Source organism: Lonchura striata, chromosome Z, assembly GCF_046129695.1.
Source record: "Lonchura striata isolate bLonStr1 chromosome Z, bLonStr1.mat, whole genome shotgun sequence".
In the NCBI taxonomy this organism is placed as follows: domain Eukaryota; kingdom Metazoa; phylum Chordata; class Aves; order Passeriformes; family Estrildidae; genus Lonchura; species Lonchura striata.
The window spans coordinates 67498424-67524177 of record NC_134642.1 but is presented as its reverse complement, the minus strand read 5'-3'; the positions used below and the strand labels follow the sequence as shown (position 1 = coordinate 67524177).

At 36.9% G+C, this 25754-nt stretch overlaps 1 protein-coding gene across 1 annotated transcript in view; it reads right to left on the bottom strand.

The window, feature by feature from the left end:
• Positions 1-344: 344 nt before the first annotated feature.
• Positions 345-25754, bottom strand: part of ADGRV1 (adhesion G protein-coupled receptor V1) — a 436592-nt gene continuing 411182 nt past the window's right edge. Inside the window, exons 164-166 of the mRNA XM_077790425.1 lie at positions 10890-11081; positions 8739-8916; positions 345-810 (exon numbers count right to left, since the gene is read on the bottom strand). Of these exons, the coding sequence (XP_077646551.1) occupies positions 692-810; positions 8739-8916; positions 10890-11081 (489 nt within the window). The 3' untranslated portion in view covers positions 345-691. The remainder of the gene's footprint in view (positions 811-8738; positions 8917-10889; positions 11082-25754) is intronic.

Here is a 25754-nt window from a genome sequence, read left to right as displayed (position 1 = left end):
CAGAGAGCCAGGGAAGCCCACCCTGTCCAAAGTCTATATAGACCCCTGACATTTCCTGTTCATCCTCTTTTGCCCCCTCTCCACATGGACATCACAGAATAAAGAGAGCTGAGCCAACATATATTGGGGTAAGAGCCTCTTTTGGAAATCTTTGCCATCTCCTGATATTCCCTCCCCTCAAAGCCTCGGATCTCTGGGCTAGCCTGATAACTCAGGGGGCTGTGACGGGGGGAATGTCACTTAGGAAACTTAGAAAAACTGTACCACTACAACGCTTTCCTATTCAACAGGGTGTCTGCATCACTTTTCATCTTCATAAACAGTAAGGAGAAATAACAGACTGGTTTGTATCAAACAGACTCTATTGCTTTATTAATCAGTGTTAATGTACAGGTTAATTTTAAAAAAGTTACAGTTTATGAAATGTACCCTCTACTTACAAGATACAAATCTAGGCCAATTGCCATGGTATCTATTGATGCTCACCCACTATAAAAAAATTTACAGTTTTTTTTTTTTTCTGATATACAAAACCTCAAGCAAACATTCCTTGTTAAACATTCAGTAAAGATAACAGCATTCTACTACAGTTTCATATAGTGTTTTAGTGCAAAAGGAAGTACAAATATAAAAATACTGAGGCTTGAATAAAAAAACACAAGAACAACAAAAACCCAAGCAAGCTGCGGAGTTAGAGGTGAGTGTCAGCTATGGGTATTCTTCTAAGCTCTACGATCTGGGAATTAGCCATGCTGCCACCATCCTGGCTGCCATGACAAGACTCGTTATCACTGACACTGAGACCTGCACCTGAAATAGAGAAAAAAACAACAAAAATAAGTGAGAATGAAATTTTGACACAGAAACGGGGATACTCTGTCCCACTTGGCTTTATTCTGATTATTGAAACATTTCCCTACCCTGCAATCACGTGGCAAGTTTCCTCATACTAGTTCTACCCTTCTGAATTCATGGATTATAACATTAGCTGACATAGCTGTGTATCATCTGGATATGCTTTTTCATAATCCCACTGTCATTCACTCTATTTGGCCCATTAAGTGCTACAATAGATATTTAGAGGTTGCCTTGAAATCAGAAAGTATAAATCAAGGCCTAGCTTGGACTGCCTTCATGGTCTGGCTGCTAGTATCTGGTACTTCCAAGGACTTCCTCATGAATAATTGAGTTCTAATAAAACAATTTTCAAGTTAAAAGATAATTCCAGCTGTCTTAATAGGACAGTAATTTCAACATGAGAAAAGAGGCTGAACAAATATTCTTTAAACCCACATTTGACATAAACTGTTGCATTAAGTTTTATTTCTGCCAGAAAACAATACTAGAATTTGGCCCAAGCGAACCTCCAAAACATGTCAAGAAGACACCTCGGGAGGCTATGTTCTCCATACGTTTGTCATAGGACTTCTGCTAGCTTTCTGCTTCCTATTTGTTTGATAGGGATTTCATTTGGGCTTTTATTGTGGGGGAGGTTTGAATTGATTAGTGTGAAGATTCATAATCCTGCACTAGTTTTTATGAAATGCAAATATTTTTCAGACCAGTTTGTCACAAAAAATCTGTTGAAACGATAAACTTAGAGCATTTTCAGCTCCTCTCCTCAAGCTATACAACAAATTCTACACAATACATGAATTTTGAGGGCTTAGGGTGTCTTGGCTTTAAATTTGTTGAGAATTGCATATCAGTATATTGAGGCATGAAGATATCAATGCAAATCACTTTCGAGTATGATCTGGCAATGATGTAATTTACAAATTATGGGGAAGTCATTTGTTTTGGGAAGAAGCAGATCTGTTACCACATGCAGTTCAAGGCAGCTACAAAGGAATGACATCTAGCTCAAAACAGCCCTGAACAAAGTATGCTGGGAGAGGCAGTGATTTGCATTTCACACTGAAAAATATTTTCTAGAGTTTCTATCAAGTATACAGTACATCTCTTATTTCTGCCTCAGCTGAAATTCCAGTTTTTGGTTTGTTTGACAAAAGAAAGGAGTAGTTTAATTTTTAAAAAATTCTTCACCTTTTTCTATGCTCTCTGTTCCACTTTGACAAAGTTTTCTTTTAGCACCCTTCTACACACCACCCCTCAAGCAGAATAGAAGTACTGTAAAGCAGGCATCAGTGAGATGCTGCTTTGCTGTGGGAAGTTAGGCTGCAATCTTGAATACAGAGTTTGGTCCAGAGAACCTGCACAGAAGGTCCTGTAGGACTAGCCAGGTTTTCCTGCAGAAGTCTGGACAAAGTCCTGGTAGAGCCAAACTTTGATCCATTCCCTATGATCCAGGCAAAAAGTGGATAAGATGCACCATAATCCTTCTTACACCTGGTTTTGGTGTTTGGGTCATGGAGGGAACATGCATTCACTGACACTACTGAGTCTTTAGGTTTCCATCACCCAAGCTCTTGAGAAAAAAACTACTGCCAGAGTATGACAGGAGAAAAAATATCCATCAACATACAGAGATACAATAACAAAGTCAAGATTGGGATCTGAATTATTAAAATACTTGTTTATAAATGTATTGAAGTTGATTTATATTTCTATGCACATTCAACCTTTTAATTGAGCCAGATCCTAATATCCAAAAAGTGCTTGAAGGTCCTGGGAAAAACAGCAATTGTTTGAACAAGTTATTTTGTTTGTTTGATGTTTGATTATTTTAGAACGGAAACCTGACTGTAATCGGGAAGATGAATCAGACTGCTGTATTTACCGCATGGGGACAGATGATCAAGTAAAAACCATAAAGTAAATAAAATACTTCTAATGAAGTAAGAACACAATACTTCTTATGTAGCATACTAGCAATCAAATTAATTCAAGATATTTAGTCAATCTGAAAGGGTATGAATTTCAAAAATTGAACCTCCCCCCACTATTTAAAACCCCTTGAAATCACACATATGATCACCCTGGGCTCAGATTTCAAGATGAACACTGAACGTTGGTGTTAGATATTTGTCTTACCAGTGGCTACACTGGTAAAGTGGCAACTATTTAGCACAGGGTTTCTTTGAGAATCTTTTGCTGGGTACTAAAAAAATCAAGTATCGGCCTAATGGTATTATACTCTGTATATTCTTAAATGTCATATATGTGCAAGTTTTGTCCGTGCTCTGTGCAAAGTCAGAGAAGATCTTTTTTCTTACAGAGGTTCTTATCAGAAACTTGGAAGTCAGAGACTGAAACTGGGTACTTTAGGTTTACAAGGGCCTTGCTCTGCTGATGCTGCAAAGACAAACTATGTTAGAGTTGATCCTTTTTAGGAATAAGAACTGAAACGTAACCAGGATACCAGCTTACCAAACAATCGGCAGGCTGGAAAGGGTATGACTGTTTACACAACTTTCACAGAGTTCATTCGTCCATTGTGTTCTCAGATTAGAGTGGAATTTAAACTTAATCAGATCCCAAAAAAGCATGCACTCTTCTAGTGATGCTAGAATTGGATGCTAGATATGTAGCAGGGAGTATTACTTTTCCCCAATTTGTGAAGAAAAATAAGCACGAAAATGAAGCCTTTATTTAATTTCTTTTTGAATGCAAGCACTAGCTGTAAACTGAAAAATCTCAGCTCAGGCCTCAAACCCAGAGAGGCTCCTCCACTGACATCTGCTGGTGAAGAGCTACACCAGTGCATCCCTATGTGCCCTGGAACACCAGCTGTTATCTGCTTGCTCAGAGATAGTTCAGACTTTCACTAAAACATTTTAAGGGAAAGAGTCTATTTTGTGAGTGCTGTACTCGTATCACTGGGAAAACTTTTTATCTCTCAAGCACTTATATCTTGCTTAATCAATCATGGTTTTATTATTCGTGTGGGATGTATATAAATAATCTACACAAACCAAATTTAATTCTTCTTTCATGTTTTTAACTTCATAGAAATTACACCAACAGACACCCAGCTTCTAGAAATAATGTTCAGATTGAACTAAAAATGCTTACTGGGCATTGTGCAGTCACATTCAATAACCATCAGGTAACATGTATGACAACCACAGATGAGAAAACTGAATGACTATGCAAAATAGCTCTTTCCTTTCTTTCTTTTTTTCTTTGAAGTGAGCCCTTCAAAACAGATATTATGGAGATTGATAAGGCAGGAACTTTGCTACTTACAATCTATATGCCTTGTAATAGAGAGTCTCCAGGATAGTGCACTGAACACCATTCAGAATTGAAATTACAAGTGTTTTGTCAGGCTCAGGATGACCACATAAGATGCTTTATTCCTAAACCAGGCACCTTCAGTGGAGTCACCAAGGTTTAAAAAATGCTAACTTTGGAACTCTAGCTGTATTAGATTGAAAATCATGAATCATTTTATATAACATTGCTATTTTAACAGCTGCATTTGTATGGGGTTTTTAATTTAGTAGATTTTTCCAGGTATTTTCCATGTCAGGGAATCATTAGAATATTTGCATCATATTAAAGAAATACCAGAATATTTCTATAATATTTATCACAATTGCCTCTATTAAGATCAAAAAAACACTGAGGTATGAATGTAGCAGTATTCTGCTTAATATGTATCTTGATACTACCATGGTGGGTCACCCGTCACCTCTGGAGGAGTTTAGGCCTCACTCAAAGGCTTTGGTGTGTTTTAGTTTCACATTTCATCCAAAGGAATAAATTGGTTTTGTGCATCACAGAAAGGGAGAGGACAAGAGTATTTGTAAGATATAGATGGAAGTTCAGAAATCAGTAAAGCTATCATGCATTTATTCATGCCTTAATGCTTCTCTACCAGAGTACAAGTCTTCAGGGAATTCTAGTATATTGGGCTTTATTCTCAATTACAATAACATATGAGTCTGTCGCAATCTGGAAGGCAAAGATCTTACTAAATTGACTATCAATATAAACCTTGCACAAGAAATCAGATGGAAAATTAGATCCAGTCCAAAATTGCATGTTTTTAAAGTTATTACTGAAATTAACAAAAAACTAATTAAAAAAAAACTTTCTTAATAGAAGCTGTTTGAATAATTATAAGAGACATAAATAAAATACAATTAAATAAATAAATAAAAATTAATATTTTTTTTAAAAAAGCGTTTAACACATATCAGTTAGCAGGACATGTCCCTAAATTATTTTTCCTACCATTATTGTTTCATTATTTCCTTCACATAAGCTACCCTGGAGCTAGCTTGTCTTCCAAAAGATCTCCAAAATAAAAGAAATTACATGATGTAGTGAGCAGAGTGAATCCCAACTGTGTATTTCTGTATGCATATAAGCATATTTGATGGAAAGAAGGAATTACTTAGCAAGGCATTCACATACAATGACTGTATGATACAAGAAGCCCACTGGATTTCTCACACAAAACAGAAAAACCCTATCACCATTTGAGGCTTGTTTAAAGCTAGCATAACAGGTGGCTAAGAGACAGTACACTGCTGTCCACCTTATTTGCTAGAACTGCAATTGTATGCCTCAATCTGACCCAGCCTGTATTTCAGGTTAATCTGTAATTAGGCCCAGCATTAATAACTGTAGAACCAAGGGCTAAGTGCACAGTTCTGTGACACATTCCTTTAGCAACAAGGCTGAGTGTGCCAGCACTATTTATGGGGCTGCACTGCACACTGCAAATTACTAAACACTGACAAGTTAAAACCAAAGTTTTTTCTGTGGAGGATTGGTTGATTTTTTTTTTTTTTTAACCTGTCTTCATTTCTACAGCTGAGAGTGGCAGAAGGGCAGGAATGAAATTTTAGCTTTGCTATGATTATGCTCACTCCCAGTGATCCTGGCTGGCAGGTTAAACCTTGCAGCCACAAAATTATTCCCTGTGAGCATAAGTTAAACCCACCTTCAGACAGCTCAGAACTACATGAGCAGAAAGAGCAAATGAAGCACAAAGGGGCATAAAAACATTTTTACATATTCCTCTGTTCATCAGTGCTGATCCTCCGTCAGTCCTTAGAGTGGGAACTAACATTTTAGCTCTTATTTATAGATAAGTTTTAGTACAGATTGACAGTTTTAGGGAACACAGATGATAGAAGTCTCTCAGTTTATCAAAGGTAAAGTTCAAACAACAGTATTTTTAATCTTCCTCCAAAAACAGCACCCCCCCAGTTTAGCAGTGATAAAACTAGTTAATGTGAGGGGAAAAGCATCTTCTCCCTGCTCTTACAGAAAAAGGAATTCTCAGCCTTCTGAAATAAAGTCTATTCCAAATGTGTTTGAGAAGCTCCTCACACAGCTAATTACAGGCAAGAGCAGTTCAGCAAAAAGGCATCTTAACTGCCTTTGCACTTTAGCCTATTTAGAGAAGAGGTTCTCATCTTCCAATTGCCAATGACTGCTTCCTTGGAGCAAGGACTGGTGCTCAAAGGGCATCAGACTAAGTCATGTAGAATGGGAGAGAGAAGGGAAAGAAGAATAAAAGGAGAAATCTAACCTGGCTTCTTGTGGTTTCATGTGAGCACAAGCAATGGTGCTATAGAGGAAGAAATGTGGTGTTGAGAGACTAGGAGATGAATTCATTTCAGTGCCTGCTAGCTTAACTATTATCATAAAACTCCTGTTAGATCAAAGCACAGTGAATACTTTAGCAGCATAGGTCCATATTGCCAAACAGAAAAAAAAAATCCAGCTTTCCACCACCTCATCTCTTTTTTTATTACTTCCATGTGATTCCCTGCCTCCCTCTCCTTGGCCATGCACTTAACTGAACTGGAGAATATGTCAGGATGGAAAGAACAAAAAAGATTTTTAGCTATAGAATAGCTTGTTGGGTTTGTGTTTGTTTTTGGTGTTGTTTTGGGTGGGGTTTTTTTGTTTTGTTTTGGTTTGGTTTTTTTTTTTTTTTGTGTGTGTGTGGGTTTTTTGTTTGTTTTATTTTGTTTTTGTTTTTAGGAAAAAAATGTTGAGCTAGAGGTTGTGTCTGAGACAACAGATGATAAACATTTACTTTGCTGGTCAAAGATGCTCTAACCTTACACACCACTTCTTCAATTCATCTTGTTTAAATGTGAGCCTGAAGCCATATGAGACAACTGGTTTGGTTTAGAAATCATGGGTATTTTTGCTCTTGTAACACCACTGGGGACACCATGAGGGCACATGAATAAGCATTGATGTAGAATTGTCTGGCACTACTTTAATCAGAAATGTAAACACAATATTTTTCTCCAACAATGGCCTGAGGTCACTACCTCAAATCACATTAATATTAAATGTTTATAAAAATTATGATAAAATTTTACTAAAGAAGACAATAATAGAATTTAGGCAAGAAAATCTAAAGTTGGTCTTAGACCTACTTTCTCAAAGAACTTAAAACAAGTTAACTAGGGATGGAACTTGAAGACTTAGGAAAATGCAATGAAGTGCTGAATATGTGTTGAATTGTATTATATTTCAGCTATGGCTGTTGCCTAGATTGTTCCTCATGCATTAAGACTCAGTCTTTTACAGTGTACTGATCCCAACTGAGTTACTTAAGCAGTAAATATTGTGTAATATTAGAAGTGTTATATGTAGATACTTTAATGTCTTATTAAGTATCTATGAATTTCCTTAGTGTTGAAGTCAAGCAATAAAAGCTACCTTCTTATATACTTAAAGAAAAAGGTTTTCAACTGTAACTTCTGCACCTAGTTTTGAAAGTCTTGAGAAAAGAAAAATGGACTGCTAACAAAGTAGAACTAGTCTGTAAAAATGTTTAGAAAAATTAATAAGCATAAAACAGATTTTCACAAAACAGAATGGTTTGGGTTGGAAGGGACCATAAAGACCATCTATTTCCAACCCCCTGCCATGGGCAGGAATACCTTCCACTAGATAAGGTTGCTCAGAGTCCTATTAAACCTGGCCTTGAACACTGACAGGGATGGAGCAGCCACAGTTCCTCCAGTAACCTGTGCCATGGCCTCCTCACCCTCACAGAGAAGATTTTCTGCCTAATACCTAATCTAAACATGCCCTCTTTCATTTCAAAGCCATTCCCCATTGTCCTGTCCCACTATGCCCTTGTTAAAGTCCCTCTCAACTGTCTTGTAGCCCCTTTAGGTATTGGAAGAGACTCAAAGCTCTCCTGAGTGCCTTTCCTTCTCCAGGCTGACAACCCCAACTCTCTCAGCCTTTCCTCACAGCAGGGGCTCTCCAGCCCTCTGAGCATTTTAATGGCGTCCTCTGGACTCAGTCCATGTCCTTCACATGTTGAGGGCCCCATCATTAGAGGCATTTCTTCCAATATAAATCAGCTTAGCATATAGAACATTATGAATTACCGAATAAAAATATCTATTTATTATCAGCATTCCCAGTCTTCCATCCAGTTTGACTTTTCTTGGTATCACTGAAAGGAAGAAGCTTCTGAAATTGTGTGTGCCAGGTCACTTATTCTTCTATGCCCACAAATATCTTGCCGTTGTCTCTTGCAAGGCTCAGTGATATTCCTAAAGATCATTTAGGTGACCTCTTGCTACCAAGCAAGTCCACTTGTACTTTACCTGGGTGGGCTTTGGTTAGTGTATGCCACATCTTATCAGGTAGGATTCCTCTGCCTCTTTGGTTGTCCTATCAGACCTTCCCATGACAACTGACCTTTAAGATTTTCACTGGAAATCAGATTCTATTAAGAGACCTTATTAACTGTATCTCATGGAATGGTGGCACCATTAGGATGAATAACAACACAGCAATACAACAAATTTTGAAGGACAAGGGGAAGAGTCACTCACCAGTCTTTAAAGCAAATATTAGGTCATCAAACTCCTGTGATTCCTCATCAGCAACTAATGAGCTGGTACTGAATCCTCCAGACGGGTGGAAAACATTACCATTTTGTGGACTCTGCTTAAAGGCAGCACTAGCTTGACTAGCAGGCTGCAAGGATGCCCTCTCCCAGTCTGCAGGCACCTGCAGAGTTTAAAAAGACACAAAAATTCAGTAATCATCAAAACTACTGTAAAGAAACTGGAAATTATGACCAGAGCTGAACTAAAGACCAAGAGATTTTGGAACCAGCTATTCTGTCACTTCTATAATGGACCAGGAAGCCTTTTTAAACCTTTTAGTAAATTGTAACTATATATCTATATCTATATAGTTACAATATCTAATGTATATGTATATGTATATGTATATGTATATGTATATGTATATGTATATGTATATGCGTATGCGTATGCGTATGTGTATCTGTATCTATATCTATATCTATATCTATATCTATATCTATATCTATATCTATATCTATATCTAATATATCTAATATATCTATATCTATCTATCTATCTAATATATCTATATCTATCTATCTATCTAATATATATCTCCCTTTCCCTTGCCTTTCCTTCCATTCTGTATTGAGTTTTCATGGCCAAATTTTGGCAGTAGGGAGGGTTACAGCGGGGTCTACTGGGGTGGCTCCTGTGAGAAGCTACTGGAAGCTTCCTCCATGCCTGGTTGAGCAATCCCTGGCAGCTGCAAAGATGTATTCACTGCCACAACTGGGCCAATTACAAATGGTGGTAATGCCTCTGTGCTAACATAATAATAATAAATAATAATAATAATAATAATAATAATAATAATAATAATTAATAATAATAATAATAATAAAGGTTATTGAGCAGATGTAACTGTGCCCAGGGAAGAGCAGGGTGAGAATTTGTGAGAGAAACAATTCAGCAGTCACCAGAGTCAGTGGAGAAGGAGAGGGAGAAGATGCTCCAGATGCAAGAGCTGGGATTCCCTTGCAGCCTGTGGTGCAGACCATGAGGAAGCAGATGTGGCTCTGCAACCCATGGAGGAGCCCCATGCCAGAGCAGGGGGTGCCTGAGAGGAGGCTGTGAGATGTATTCAGAGACCACACTGGGGTCTCTCCATGAAGCACTACACCCCTTGGAAGAGAGACCCATGCTGCAGCAGTCTGGGGAAGACTCTTGCCTGTGGGATTTACTCCCACAGGGGAAGTTCATGGAGAACTGTCTTCTGTGCGAGGGACCCCATGTTCCAGTACGGGAAGAACTCCTCTGCCTGAGGAGCTGCAGATGCTACAGGTGATGAACTGATCATAACCCCATTCCTTGTCTCCCTGTGCTATTGAGGGATGAATTAGACCTGGGAAAGAAGGAGGGTTGGTGAAGAATTTTAAGATCTTTTTTTTTCCTTATGCTTCACTGATTTTATAAGCAATAAATTAAATTAATAGTGCTAAGTACATCTCTATATCATCAACTTTAGTGGGTGCTTGACATCCAGGCAGGGTAAAGCCATTACACCTTCCCTTCCCTTTTCCCTTTTTTTTTCCTTTTCCTTTTCCCTTTTCCTTTTTCCCATTTCCACTCCCTTCCTTTCCCCTTTCCCCTTTCCCCTTTCCCCTTTCCCCTTTCCCTTTTCCCTTTTCCCTTTTCCCCTTTCCATTCCATTCCATTCCATTCCATTCCATTCCATTCCAATTTTAGTCTAACTTTATTGCAATTTCCAGAAATTTTGAACATCATAACTGAGAAATTAACTACTTAAAACTCATCTAAAACCTATAGTAAGCTGAAAGAATTAACCTGATATTTTGATTTCTCATTACCTACTTTTGACACTTTAGTCAACCTCTTTATAAACTGAAGACTCAAATGTGAAAGGGGAAATTTTCTAGGTGGGATTTCATCAGGGCACATTAAGTTCCAAGAATAACATTGAAAAAGAAACTGGATAAACATGGATATAGATATTTTTGTTATTAACATAAATGAAAAAAAGCTCTCCCCCAGCCTATAATTTATAGCATCTTATTCCCATGTATTACACTTCAGAACTAATGCTGAAATTTCCAGGTACATTTTAATACACAAGTTAATGACTACAGAGAACTACAGTAGCACTCTTACCTCTTCCATAGCACTGATGAGGTTCTGTGTGGACTTGCTGATCTCTCCTCCTGCAGCTGGCAGACCACTGCCATGTGTGAAAAATGCTGATCCTGGAGTTGTATGCCCATTCATGTCAACAGTGTAACTTGCTTTCACAGGACAGCAAAGTTGGTTGTGCAGGATAAAATATACCACAAAGACATAAAGACCCTTAAACAGAGATTGAAAGACAACAGCAGCTTGTGAAATACAGGGAGCTTGGTACAGAGCATTCTGTGCAAAATAATGGATAACATCACTGTCCATCAGAGATCTAAAAGTTACAAATAAATTCATATCCTGAATTCTTCAGCTAAAAACACACAAACACACGCACACTCACACACACACGCACACAAATATTTGAAAATTATTTAGGTCAACCTACAGAGTTGCAAAGGAAATCCACGACCCTACTAGAACCAACAAAACCGACTTGAGTTTCACAGTTGTCATAGCAGTGAAAATGAGGTTCAAGACATCCCTTATAATAACATCTGGCTGCTGTTCTGTAGCCACAATTCTTCATTTTCTTACTGACCTGCTGGTTTTTTGTAATCTTTACCTCATGCAAACTGCACTGCTGCTGTCACAGATACCATAACTATGAATCAGATGTTCTGTGACATGCACTAATTCAGCACTGATTTTAATTTCTGTTTACATCAAAGGCTCTGATGTATGCTTCTACAGTTCTTCTTTAAAACTTGCTAATTTTGACCTTTAGTCTGAGCCAAGGTAAATAATATAACCATGTCTTGTGCTTATAAAGAAATCCAGAAATTGAACTTCTCAATATGAAATCTGACTTACTTTAATTATTAAACTGCACTGAGGGAAAATAATCCACTCAAACTGATAAATCAACCTCTTCACAAATTACTAAAGAAGGGGTAACCAAAATAGTACAGAAATAAGTCTTCTGCATTCTTACCAATTACTGCAATACAATTACATTTGCAATGTTTTTTTAATTCATATTGTTCTCTAGAACCCTGAAACCAATTGTACTAAGCAGAACAATTAATTTTAAAGGTATCCACTGGCATGGAAGTACTAATTGGGACTACAAATAGTAAGGAGTTTAATCTAATTATATTTGTCAATTCCTAACAAAAAAAAAAAAAAATATCTGAGAATAGAAGAGACTGCAAATACCCAATAGCACTTAACAATACACAGACTGATAATTTCTACTGCCAAAATGATATGACAGAATCACCTGGTCCCAAGTGACACATAAGAAAAGCTAATGGGATTCAACAGGATTTCAATCCCAACAGGTTAAACACTGGAAATACTCACAGAGCTGCTATAAAACCGTACAGCTCTGCATGTGAGTTTTTTAACAGAAAACTATCAAATAAAAATACTAAAAGCACTAAAAAACTATTTTGTGAAAGCATGTTCCTGTTTTTTCAGATTACTGTTTATTTGTCATGACAACTCAGAGCAGTTCACTGAGAGGAAATTTCTTTCTGATACATATAAACAAATACATTCCATAAAATTGATGTAAACATGTTTGAGACACTAAAAATGAACTAAAATTTTCTTTCATTCTGTAAACAAGTCAAGGTCTTTGATATACATCAAACATAATGGGGCCTGCAAATGGATTTATTTTAAGTTGTTATGGATATGAAAAGGATAAAACCCCCAAGAAAGAGAAATTATAGTGACAATACAAAATCCTGAGTAGCCTCTGGCAGTTCAGTCTCTGAGGGCCTAGCCACAAAAGTTGCACACACATTTCAACCGGTTTTGTACTTTTCTAGAGAACCCATTAGCTGAAGAAGCTGCACAGCCCTGTCTTTTGAAATTGTAGGGACACAAGGCATTGGCATACAAGGTCCATGACAAGTCACTCTCCTGTGTAGCCTCAAGTGTGGACACCCAATTTTCTGAAACAAATAAGCATGGAATAAGGTGTCACAATTATCTCCTTAACTTGGTTTGTGTCCTGGTGTAACTCTGCAAATGGATGATGAGACAGCTCCTCTGGGTCCTTCCATAATAATCACGTGGACACAGGGAGGTTATTTTAATACCTAAGGACAGGAGAAGTAAAAGGCTGAGACAGCTGGCAGAACCAAAAATTGTGTTTTACTTCTCCTGTCTTGTAAATTGTTAGAGCAATTTAGTCTTGCAAACAGAGGCTTATATCTAATGAAACCAAACACTTCTAAGCAGGCAATACATTTACGCAGGAATTCTTGCTGGACAGAGAATTCCTTGCTTGGCTAGACAAAGGATGGATCCTTATCTATATTCCTCTCCAAATCTAGGATCTCAATAAGATAATGCTCTGTAGACATGAGTTTCTTTAAACCATCCCTGTAGTTTTGTTAGATGCATCAAAAGGCCTTTGTGGTCATATTCTGACAGTCCTGTGTCCCTGTTAAAAACCCCCAGGAAGGTGGTTAGGAAGCTAAAACAAGCCAAATGGTCCTGCCCAGATAGCAATGAGTTCCAAAGAGCATACACATGAAGATATGCAGTAAATCATGTGGATTTCTGTTTCTTTTCAAGCCAGCAGCTACCAAGGTGTTTACTCTGAAAGATCATGGACACCGTGCAGATATTTAGGTTGTTGTCAGTGCAACCACAGCTTTCACAGTTTCACTGGGCTTTTTCAAAAGCACCAGTCAAGTCTGAGAATTGAACTATCTTTCGTCATGCTTTTGACTCATGTTTCTTTTCACTTTAACCTTTTACACTGTAAAAACAGTCATAAATTGCTATGAAAATAAGGTTGTTGGCATTGTAATATGTTTTTCTGTATTTATCATATAAACAACTCTAGCCAAGTTGTAACTACTGTACTTTTTCAGAGACTCACAGAACTTGTCCTTCCTGGATGGACTAAGAATTAAATGAAGACAATAGTTAATTTCTGCTGATAGGCCTGCTGGGAACCTACACCCACCATAAGGATTGAAGAGAGGTTGGTATGGTGTGGATATGAAACACAGGCAATGACAACTCTGTTAAATTTATTAAAAGTTTTCATCAAAAAAACCTAAGCTAAACTCAAACCCCAAAATCTCAGTTTAGTGCCAGCAACCTCTGCTGCTGCATATATATTGGGAGCCACGCTGTTCACCTCACTAGCATGTGCTGGTGGGTCAGAAGAATCTCTTGGGTCTCAGATTAAAACTGACTAATAATCTAAAAGTTTGACCTGGGCTTCATTGAAGCACACTGAACAACTGAACTAAAGAACTAGGACTCTAGAGGATTTAATAGCAATTCTACATAAATTCTGTGTATTGGGCCCACAGGACTACTTAGAAAACATTCAACCCCATTTCATTTATGGATACATTATCACAGTAATGTTAGTACAGTGCCATAGTAAAAGATCAAAGAAAAAGGTAGTAGTAATGTATTTCCTACAGAGGAAGGTGGGAACTGCTTCAAGCAGACAATTAGATTGTCCCAAAGGAGGGAGCACAAACAGGCAACTTATAGCTCTCAAATGTGGTGCCAATATGAAAAAAACCTGCAGGAGACTGTCTGCAAAGACTGCTGGATATTTTACTGATATTTGCTGATGGAAGACAATTAAACTCTTACCATTTAATCTCAGCAAGCTGGTCTGGCTCATAATCTCTTTTGTAGTGAAAAAAGAGGGAAAAAATCCATATAAACACAGGTACAACTGTCTGAAAGAAAGCTCACATGGAAAAGTTTGATGGCTTATTTCTGTTCAGTGAGGTGGGAGCAGTCTCAGTGCTGTTCTAGGTTATGCCAGGTAGTTCACCCTATGAGAGACAGTCATGGAGAAGCCAGTGGGAAGTGCCAGAAGGAGAGAGAATGGTCCTAAAATGGTGAAGGTTCCAATTGGAGATGAGGAAAACATATTTAATGTAGGGGTAACTAAACACTGGAGCAACCTGCCCAAAAAGACTGTGGAAGTTACTCCATAGAAGAAGAAGGGAGTTTTTTTTCCTGGTATATATGAACAAATATAATTGGCGAGAGGGTTTTGTTCATGCATGTGTGTGAGGTGGGTTCTCCTATGCAACAGATTGATTTATTTCTTTTGAGGAGCAGCTGCAGGAAGCTAGTAAATTAAAGACAGAATACATTCATACATTTTACAACTCATGAAATCCCAAGCAGAACTGGAGGCCTGATCCACAGGAAACCTTCACTGCACACACACTGAACACTCAGAGTTTCTCTGTCTCTGTGCTCTAACTCTGTGTGCTCCAGCTTACTGTGATGGCACTACAGTATGTCTAAATTTAAAAACTGAGCTAACTCTGTTATTAGTAATGTGTAAAGGTAAATCAACAAATTTTTTCATCATCTTTTTACATACAGAGAGAAAACCAAGGTGACTACTGCACCACATTACTTTATTATTGTTCTGATAAACACAAACATACCAAGGCATTACATTTATTTTTGAAGCTAATATACATCATATTTCTCCCACAAGTATTTTAACCATACTCTACCCTGAAAATTGTAGAAACTGTTTTCCACAGAGAAGTGCATTCAGATACTATCATCTGTTTTAGAGGAATGGTATTTCTATATATAAAACTGAAGTATCATAAGAGGATTTTTATAAACCAAAAGTAATTTCATCACTCCATTTTAGCCATTCCTCAACCTCCTTCTGGGTATATATCAGCACTAAAAAATAATTTAAATTACATTTAAAATTAATGAATTAATATTACATTTAATTTGGAAAATTTTGTTTGTTACCTATCGTCACATGACTGTATCACTAAAAGTTGCTTTTCTAAAGGAGAATACTTAAAGCACAGACAAGGCTTCTGAAGGAATCTGAGCTTCTGAAGGAATCTGACCTCTTAGTCAGACCACAAATTTCTGTTACCAGAAATGGTTCATTCTGTTCCTTAAAACACAGTGGCTAAAAAATACACTATTATTTTTACAGTTACACCTTTATTCATGCCAGGTAGTAAAAATGCTCCAATAAAGCACACAAACATATCTTTGGCAACAGAAGAGCTGTCCATACTTGGATCAGGTTTTGACACTCTTCATCATTACTGTCATTTCTGTATGATAGTTCATGTTTTGGTTAGTCTTCAGATTTTAATTTTATCAGGGTTAGATTTAATATCATTCTCTGTCTAGACTGTGCTTATTTACTGTTGGCAACCAGACCTAGGAAGTCCTTTCCTTGTTGATTTAGTGGTCACACTGTTCTTCTTGGTTGACTGTCAATGGACAGGGATGCTGCTGCCATTTCTGGTGATGTGCTATTCAGTGCCTTGGTTGATTTCTTGTGAACTTCCCTAGGGTTTTCATTAATTTATGGGAAGTTCTTTATGTTGTATTCCATCACTGGCTGGTCAAAGACTGCTGTGGATTAACCCTGATTTACATAACAAGTGCCTACATCTTTTGGGAAAATTATCAGTCTGATCAATATAAATAAATTGCATCTTTCACTAAGTTCAAAAGCTAATCTCTGCAAAGCAAGAAATTACTCACAAAATTAAAGGAATCATATTCAAGAAATTATAATCAGTGCCACTGTGCAATGCATGACATATATTTGACAATATAATCTTCCCTAATATTTTCTTGATTAGTTATGGAAGTGAATATTCATACATGCAGGGGTATTAATAATATGAGTGAAGTGGCAAACACAAAACATATAATTATCTATTTGTTTCTGCAAGGAAAGCTTTTCTTCCTTTCCTGCTTCAATTCCTTCCTTGTTTTTAGAGATAATTATGATAAATTGCAGGCATAGCATTTTTCTATGCAGGCTTTAATGTACATTTCATTTTGCCATTATTTTCTTCAATCATTTTATTTTGAAAGCAGATTGAAGATATTTTATTGTTGCTATTATGACAGAAGTATCATCTTAGTTCTGTGATACACCTGAAGCTATCACTTTACCTGTCCCCCTCATGGCTCTTCAGGAATAATAACCTTTGAAATACAAATCAAAGACCCCTTGTTTATATGGTGTTCTGTTTCTTAACATTCAAAGTGATTGTTGTAAAACTGCCTGTAGCAGCGCAGTTCCATCAGCTGATGACTGCGTTTAGTAAGTAGACTTTGGACCTGTTGTGTATCAAGTGTTAAAATGTTTATTTGCTGTTAAGCATCAGTTTTGATGAAACCATTGTATTTCTTATCAACCCTGCAATTTATCTTATCATAGTTTCAACTGTGAACGTTTACTGCTTATCTGCACTTTGGTTCCTGAGTAATTTACACCCCATTTTGCTCTGTACAGCAAGATTTGTGTCAGTTACAGCTGAAGACCTAAAAATTAACATCAAAAACAAAACCCAATAATAAATCGAGGATAATATCAGGGATAAATAATTTATCAAGGATAAATAAATGTAATTCAGGACTGCAAAGCCCATACCATGTCAGTAGGCATCACCTGTTGAACCAGCCCACTGCCACCACACAAATACACACGCACACAAGAACAGAAGCCACCTTAAAAAACTGAATTAAGAAAAGTAATCATTCATGTATATACCATTAAATTGAAAGTGCATTTACAGGTCTGGCCTGAGATATACTTATTTTGAGTGCTTTCAGTTTTTGGTAAAGTTTTAATTCCATAGATAAACAGGTTACAGTATATTCTGTAATAATGAAAAACTATTGTGCTTTCAGCATTTTGAACAAGTTTTCCTAATACTAATGTCTCATTTGAAACTTTAGTATACACTGCCAAGTTTCTCTTTATGCAGAGCCAGTATGCCAACACCATGCTGAATCTTGCAACTTCTACTCAAAGCCAAAGCCATAAATTCCTTTCTGGTAAACTGCACTCATCTCAGATTGGCTGTCTTACCTGATAGGTTCACACACTTTGGCACATCTTTAAAAAGCAAATTTGCTTGGATATTCAGTATTCACTATAAATATTTTGCATAGCTCTCAGCACATTTGTAACTACTCCTACACAACTGCCATTTTTACCTCTCATTTCAGCACTGCAAGTAGTAGAAAAGGTCTTGGGGGTTTTTATTCTGGTTTTATAAGGTTTGTTTGATTGGAATTTTGGGACTTTTTTTGTTATTGTTTGTTTCAAGGGCACAGATTCAACATTAAAAGAGAGGTGTTAAGCATGAAAATGCACTGAAAATACAGATGTTTATCCAAACTTGCCAAATGTGTAGACTGAGCTAATAAGATTCTGTCATTTCCTTCCAATGTAGTCATCCTAGAACTACAAAGAAAGACCTATTTTTGTATGTCAACCTTAACTAAGAAAGAAATAAATACTGAGTTGAACACCAAACATAGGAACTTAGGAGAGGTGGGAGGAAAACATGGGAGAGCCAACACTTAGAAGCAGCTTGCAATTCCCCCCACAGCTCTGGCTGCAGCCACTCCTTACAGAGAGTCAGTAAGACTCTGTGAGAGTCAGCAAATCTCAGCAACCATAAATGGTGGCAGGAGGTTAAGAACAAATAAGAGCAGACAAAGCAGACTGGCACTCCATTGCTCCCCATCTCTGTCCCAGTTCTTAGCCTGTGAATTTTTTCCCCTCTATTTTTTTGGTTTTGGTTTTGTTTTTTTCTTTTTTCTTTTTTCTTTTTTCTTTTTTCTTTTTTCTTTTTTCTTTTTTTTTCTTTTTTATTTTTTTCTTTTTTTCTTTTTTCTTTTTTCTTTTTTTCTTTTTTCTTTTTTCTTTTTTCTTTTTTCTTTTTTCTTTTTTCTTTTTTCTTTTTTCTTTTTTCTTTTTTCTTTTTTCTTTTACCTTTTTTCTTTTTTCTTTTTTCTTATTTTTTTCTTTTTTTTTTCCTGCACAGGCAACAGTAACTGGAGACAACATCCTTTGAGGTCCTCTTTGCATTAGGTTGTTCTTGTACTTTATCCTATGAGGAGGACCCCTCTGGAACCAAAAGGTAGCCAGATCACACACCAGTGAAACCAGACTATTTGTCCACTGATGAACCTTACACAAAAAAGAAAAAACAGGAAGACCAAACACAGTAAGGTTATGCTCATACATTTTTCAGCTCCTGGAAATATCAGAGGTCATGAGTTTTCATATATGCTTAGTAAAATTTTTCAAATAGTTACTCTCATGCTTGCTTTCCATGGTAAACATTTATAACCAAACCTACATTTTAGATCACAATTTCCAATCTAAGCCTACTACTGCTTTTATTTCTTTCCCAGAGAAGAAAAGTTTGATGAAAAAGCCTTTGCAACTTCTGCTCCTAGTTCAAGAGATTCCCTACAGTCTGAGAATAGTTAATTGTCTAGTTATATTTGAAAGCAAGTTGAAAACTCAAACAAGAAGCTGACAATTGAAAAAAACTACATTCAAAGACCAGACAAAGTAGCATCACAGTGCACAGTCAAAAAAAGTCCTACTCCTGCAACACATTATTATTTTGTTATTTTTTCTTAAATCAGTAATATCTATTTATGTGTATTAATGACTGGTACACAGAGACAAAAGAAACAGCGCTTTTAGTGACCAGAAGAGTCAAAAGACAGAAGATAACTTTGTGTTATGGCTCATCTGTTACATGGCATTAGAGAAAATCTCAAAGAGCTAAACTGGAAGTTATTGTTTTAACAACATTTTTCCCCTTTAAGGAATTTTTTCAATACTATAATTTCTCTTATGCCTACTGTTGTCTCTTTGATTGTTGTTATTCTGACTGACAAATTGGATAAACTATCTCTTTAGGAGCATTTCAGTGCAGCGCCATAAAAAGCTGTAACAAGAACTCTGCAACTTCAGAAACCATAAATGCAAGAAACCTTAAAAAAACTCCGTCTTGGACAGAACTGAATGGTTGTAGATAACTAGTGTAATTATTTGTCATATCTTCTGCTTGAGTCTTTTAGGGCAAAACTGATGGGAATAAGAGCAATTGTGTATTCCAACACTTTCTGACGATTTGGAAAACCCTTTGGTGATGCTGCAGCCAGTTAGAGAGCTACGGACACACAAGGCTGTAAGGAACCAAACAACATCTCATCACATTCAACCATCCCTTTGTTAAAACTGACCCCAGAAAATATCTTACAATGACTTTTTCATGATTTTTACATCCAGAATAAGAAGCAATTTTGCCAGATAACTGTCTCAGAACTAGAGCTCTTGTATAGCAGGCATTACTGTTAAGTGATACTCATGGGAACTGTCAGCAATTTATACTCCCTATTTCCTTTGATTTTAGTGAAAAAGATACTTACTACTTTTCCACAGATTCAGGAATGGCAGAAGACAAGTTTTACAAAGCAGGAAGATAAAACTGTTTGGTTAAGATATGCTCCTCAAGAAAAGGAAAATGTAGGCAAAAATGAGGACAAAGACTAGATGTCCTTCCATATCTGGCAACTAGGTGAACAAGAGTAGGTGGAGGTATAATTTGGCTCTGTCATGGGAATCACTCACTTCTTGGCTTGAGATAATAAGCCCCCAGTCTGTGCAAGGAGAGAAAAAAATGTACCTCAAGAGAGCACTTGAGATCTCTTTTCACAGGGTGTGCTACTCAGTAAAATAAAAAACAGAGTCATACTAAATAGGGATTTGATCACAGAATCATAAAATGGTAAGGGTTTGGAATACATCAAGTCCTGACCCCAGCTGCCATGGACAGGGACACTTCCCATTAGACCAGATTGCCCAAGGACTTATCCAAACTGGCCCTGAACAGTACCACAATCTCCCTAGGCAACCTGTTCCTGTGCCTCACCATCCTCATAGTGAAAAATTTCTTCCAATTAAGTAACCTAAATTTCCCCTCTTTCAGTTTGTACCCATTATGCCTTGTCCTATCACTACAGTTCCTGATAAAGAGTTGCTCTCCAGCTTTCCAGAAGGCCCTCTTCAGTTACTGGAAGGTTGCTAGGAGGTCTCTATACAACCTTCTCTTTTCCAGGCTAACAGCCCTCTCTCAACCTGTCCTCTTAGAGGAGATGCTCCAGTCTTCTTATCAACTTCTTGGTCCTCCTCTGGACTTGCTCCAACAGCTCCATGTCCTCCTTCTGTTGGGACACCAGAACTGTACACAGCACTCCAGGGGGTCCCCACAAGAGCAGAGCAGAGGGGCAGAATCACCTCTTTCATCCTGCTGGCTGCACTCCTTTGCAGCCCCGAATGCGTTCGGCTCGCTGGGCTACAAGTACGCTGTGGAATTTTTCATCAACCACCACCACCAAGTCTTTCTCCTCAGGGCTGCTCTCACTCACTTCTCTGCCCAGCCTCTAGGTGTGTTTGGGATTGCCACGACCCAAGTGTAGGATTTTGCACTTTGCTTTGTTGAACTCCATGAGGTTTACAGGGACCCACGTCTCAAGCATGTCAAGATCCCTCTGGATGGCATTGCTTCCTTCCAGTGCATCAGCTGCAACACATGGCTTGGCATTACCAGCAAACTTGCTGGGGGAGCACTCAATCCCACCACTGTTAGTCTTCTACTAGAAACCATTGTCTTGCTTTTTTTAGAAAGCATTCTAGAATTTGCATTTGTGTGTTACAACTGGGTTTTTTTTAATGGAAAAGAACATTGCCAGAAAAAATTCCATCAGGACTTTTTAAACAGACTCAGACAGAGACACCAACTAAGTGTCAAAAAAAAAAATGCAGAAAATAGAAAGCAAATTAAATTAACATTGAGGCAATTCCAACAGCTCTAAACGGAGATCCCTCTGCATTTCTGAGACAAAAACACTTAGGAGAGTAATGGCCTATATAACATAACTAAGTATATATAGTATAATTAAATATTATTTTATATTTTATATAGTATTCAGTAATTAGTATTTAGTTATTAACTGTACTAATAAAACCACAAATTTTATGTCAATATATACAAATGTAACAAAAAAAGTATATATATTTCAAAACTAAGCAATTGGAACATTTGGTTTCCATGTGTTGGTATATTTATTGAACTTTTAAATAAAAATAAAGTAGCTTTGCTCATAGTCAGCAAAAGATAGTGTAAGTCATAAAATATATATCAAAACTGTTGGTTCTCCTTGCACTTGCAAAATAAGAAGCTCCCTTCTCCTTCTTGGAAATTTTCTGCAATGGATTAATGCTAGAAATGACCTAAGAGATGTTTGCAGCACTTAACAGAAACATTTTGATATGACCTGCTCTGTGACCCATTCCTGCTATCTGTGGAGGATTTCTTCAAAGAAAAAATTATAGGAACTGTTGAAGGATGGACTTTCATATGTTTTGAAAAGCAATAAATTTCTCAGCTGTTTTTTCTTGTTTTGTTTTTGGTTTCTGAGGAATTTTGTTTTTGCTTGTTTATTTTTCATTTTAGCTTTTATTTTCCTATTGTTTAGCATATATGGCCTTCTGAGGTCTTCTGCTTTGTGTGAGGGCTGAAGATTACCATCTATTCTTTTCCAGCACCTTTCTATGGCCCTGCTGGCCCTGCAGGATCATGTTTTCTCACTGCCAAATCATCCAAAGTGTATGGCAGAGCTGTCTGGGCTGTATGGCAGGTCCAGTGCAGAGCAAACACAGACACCAGCTGCAGAGCTGCACTGTGGGTCAAGAGGAGAGTGCATAGCTCGACAAGTGGTTCTTTAAATTGTTTTTTTTTTTTTTGTTGTTTTTTGGGGCTTTTTTGTTTGTTTTTTACTTTAGTACTTTTTGACTTTGTCATCCTTTGCACTTTTTTGCTCCCAGTGGCAGCAAGGCAGCTGTCGGCTCTGCCATTATCCCTCCACCAATGAGAACTGGGAGAAATTCCAATATCGTTCCTCGCTGCACATAGGATCCCAGACAGAACTGGCTCTGCCTGCTGAGCAGGACCAACACAGAGAGGTGAACTCCACAAGCCTGGAGGTACTTACAAGTCAAACCTAGTGGGGAACACTGACCTTATTGGACTTCCACCTCCAAACTTTGCATGTTCAGATGTTTGAAGAAGCATTTTGGCTCCTTGTCAAAATCAGCAGAAGAAGTGGGCTGATAAGTAAGTAATGAAAAACCTGTTAAGATGTAAAAGCAACCTCCTGAGGGAATTTGTAAGAAATTCTGAAGCGAGATGGAGAACGTTTGCCAGGCAGGTGGATTTTGAAGCAATTTTATGTTAAGCAGATGAAACATAAATCTATATAAAACCCAATCTCATAGGGAAGTACTGGTATTCTCACAGGCTGGTGTGGCAGTGTCATTTAATGTATTTAATAATTACAGCAATTCATATAGTTTAATGAATGAAAAAAATTCTAGGGTGATGTTCAATATTCCATTCCAGTGAGAACACTGGGAATGGAAAGAACCTGAGAATGTTTTTTTCTTTTCTGGTCTTATATTTGGTACAACGTCTTCACCACCAACACCAGGATGGTGGTCCTTGATGCAAGGTCCCTCAGAAAACTTCAGTGTAATGTAACATAATGACACTAAACTCAGCCAAGCCTGTTTCTTCAAGGCCTCTCTGTGTAAAACCATAGCTTCTCTCTCCACATACACCTCACAGTCAGTCCATGTTTCTCCTTAAGCGTCTTTCAAAGCTACAAAAGCTTGTGAGGGTTTTTTACTGTGCTGACAAATACATTAAAAAATATTTTCAAATATTTATATTAATATAGATACATTTGTGTTTTTATGTAATTGTAATTTGTGTAATTATCTATAACTATATATACAAAACTGTATAACTATGTTTCTGTAAAGGTAATTTAATATTGATAAACTAGGCACAAGGCACAATTGCTCTCTGAACACTCAGCATAAATGTAAGTCATAACATTCAGATGAACTTCCACCCTAGATGTTAAGTAACTGCTTCACACAGAACCTTCCTCTGAATTCAGATACAGAGCTCCTTAAAGCATATGCATTCAGTTATTTGCAACTGCACTCACTGCATTAGGTCAAGGTTCATGCACAATGAATTACTACATGCAAAACTACAGGTAAAATTAAATACAAAATTACATTACCAGAGTGTGGCAAGGATGATAACACCGGTCTCTTCCCTCTAATTTTATCTATTACAAATAAGTTTCACAAAGAAAGCCAAACCATGTCAGAAAAGTGGCTAAAGAGTGTGTGCTAATGACCTTTGTCAATGAAAATGAGGGTGGCAATCTAAAAAGAGACATTTACATGGAAAGGGTCTTTATTTAGATTATCCTGAAAATTGTTCATCCCACAGCTCCTTCTACTTTTTATAGTTACAGGAATTTAATGCTCTATTACAATTAAATTTGGTTTCCAATTGGAAAATACAATCCATTCCAAAAAATAAAGTACTTGAGGCAATACAGACCAAGAGATTGATGGTAATGTGGTTTAATAACTTAAGAACAAATAGAAGTGTAGGAGTCCTTAAGTTTGCTTCATATTGCAAGTGTGTTGGCTCCAGAAAACATACTTATCTTCCCATGATTTTTATTTCAGCCATTTATACTGAAATTATGATACCCATCTCTGAAGACTGACAGGCTGGTCAGACAGAAATGGCTATCTACAGGTGAACTACAAAAAAAAATTGTAAATAAAAAATAATTTAGCCACAGTTTTTCATACATCATTGTATCCTATTGTGATACACACACAAGCAGAAAATTATTTGTGTGTTCTTCGGAATTTCTTTGTCATATATGAACTTAAAATTTATATTACATTAGTAGAAATACTACATTTCCAAGATTTCATTTTCCATATTTATTTTTCCAAATTTCTGTAAATTTGTCTAAATATACCAAATAGTTAAGTGGCCTACTACAAACATAATTGCTGCAAAACTATCAAAATTTTCATTAATTTAAATATTTCTTGAGTTTCATGACCTACTCTAAAGAAACTTTCTCAGCTGGTTTTCACAAGTCCTCAAGGAAAGTATGACAGTTAAACTGTTTTTCAAGCGACTAGTATAACTTCAGAAAAAAATTAGCACACATGACTAGATCTTGGTTAAAGTATTTTTTAGGCTATTTCTTAGAGTTTAGACTATGTCTTTAGATTATTTAAAAAACCTTCAAGTGGTCCAAAAATCTCATAATTACTCCATGGCCTTATTTGGAGCTTTGTGAAGGACTTCTACACTGTACTTACTTGCAAAGACCCTGTGGAAATGCAAATAAAAATAATTTGTTTCTCCTTCTGAGATTACCTATTTATTAGGGGAAAATGAAAAAGTATTCTGAAATAACCCAAAGATATTGGGACAGATGATTTCTGTTTTCAATGTATGCAATGTCTAGTTTATATATATTTTTTTAATCCAGGCAGAATGGGGTAAAGATGCTTAATGACAGTATTTTCTTTGGGATTAAATCATAAAGCATAAATACAGAAATGCTATACTAAATGAAAGTGGGAACATCACATATATCTGGTGAAGCATCCTCTGGAATCACATTTCCCTCCTTACTGACCACATAAAAAGTCTTTGGACATCAGTGTGATAAATTAGGTATCTGGTGGTGGGGAGTTTTTTCAGTTCACTAAAGAAAATTAAAGAATTTAAAAGAGATAATTAGAGAATTAAAAACAGATCTGTTAATACATATTCCTTTTATGAAGTAAAAATTTCTGTCACATGCATTGGCTAATAACAAGAGGGACAAGCTAATGTGAAAATAACAAAACTTTAAAGGAAAGCAGAAGTCTTCATGGTGAGAATCACTGTTTTCCTGTTATCTTTCAGAAGTCAGGAATGCGAAAAAGGTTCTGCAGGATCTGCTGGCTCTGCTTTACTCAGAATGAAATCACTCTGTGTATTAAAACACCGATTTTCTCTTTTTTTGGAACTCAAAAGCTTAATCACAGAGGGTTCTGGGGGCATAAGAAATACCAAAATTTCAAAATCTTCCACCAGTTAAACATAGTATTTGAACCTATATAAGGATATTTATATCCTT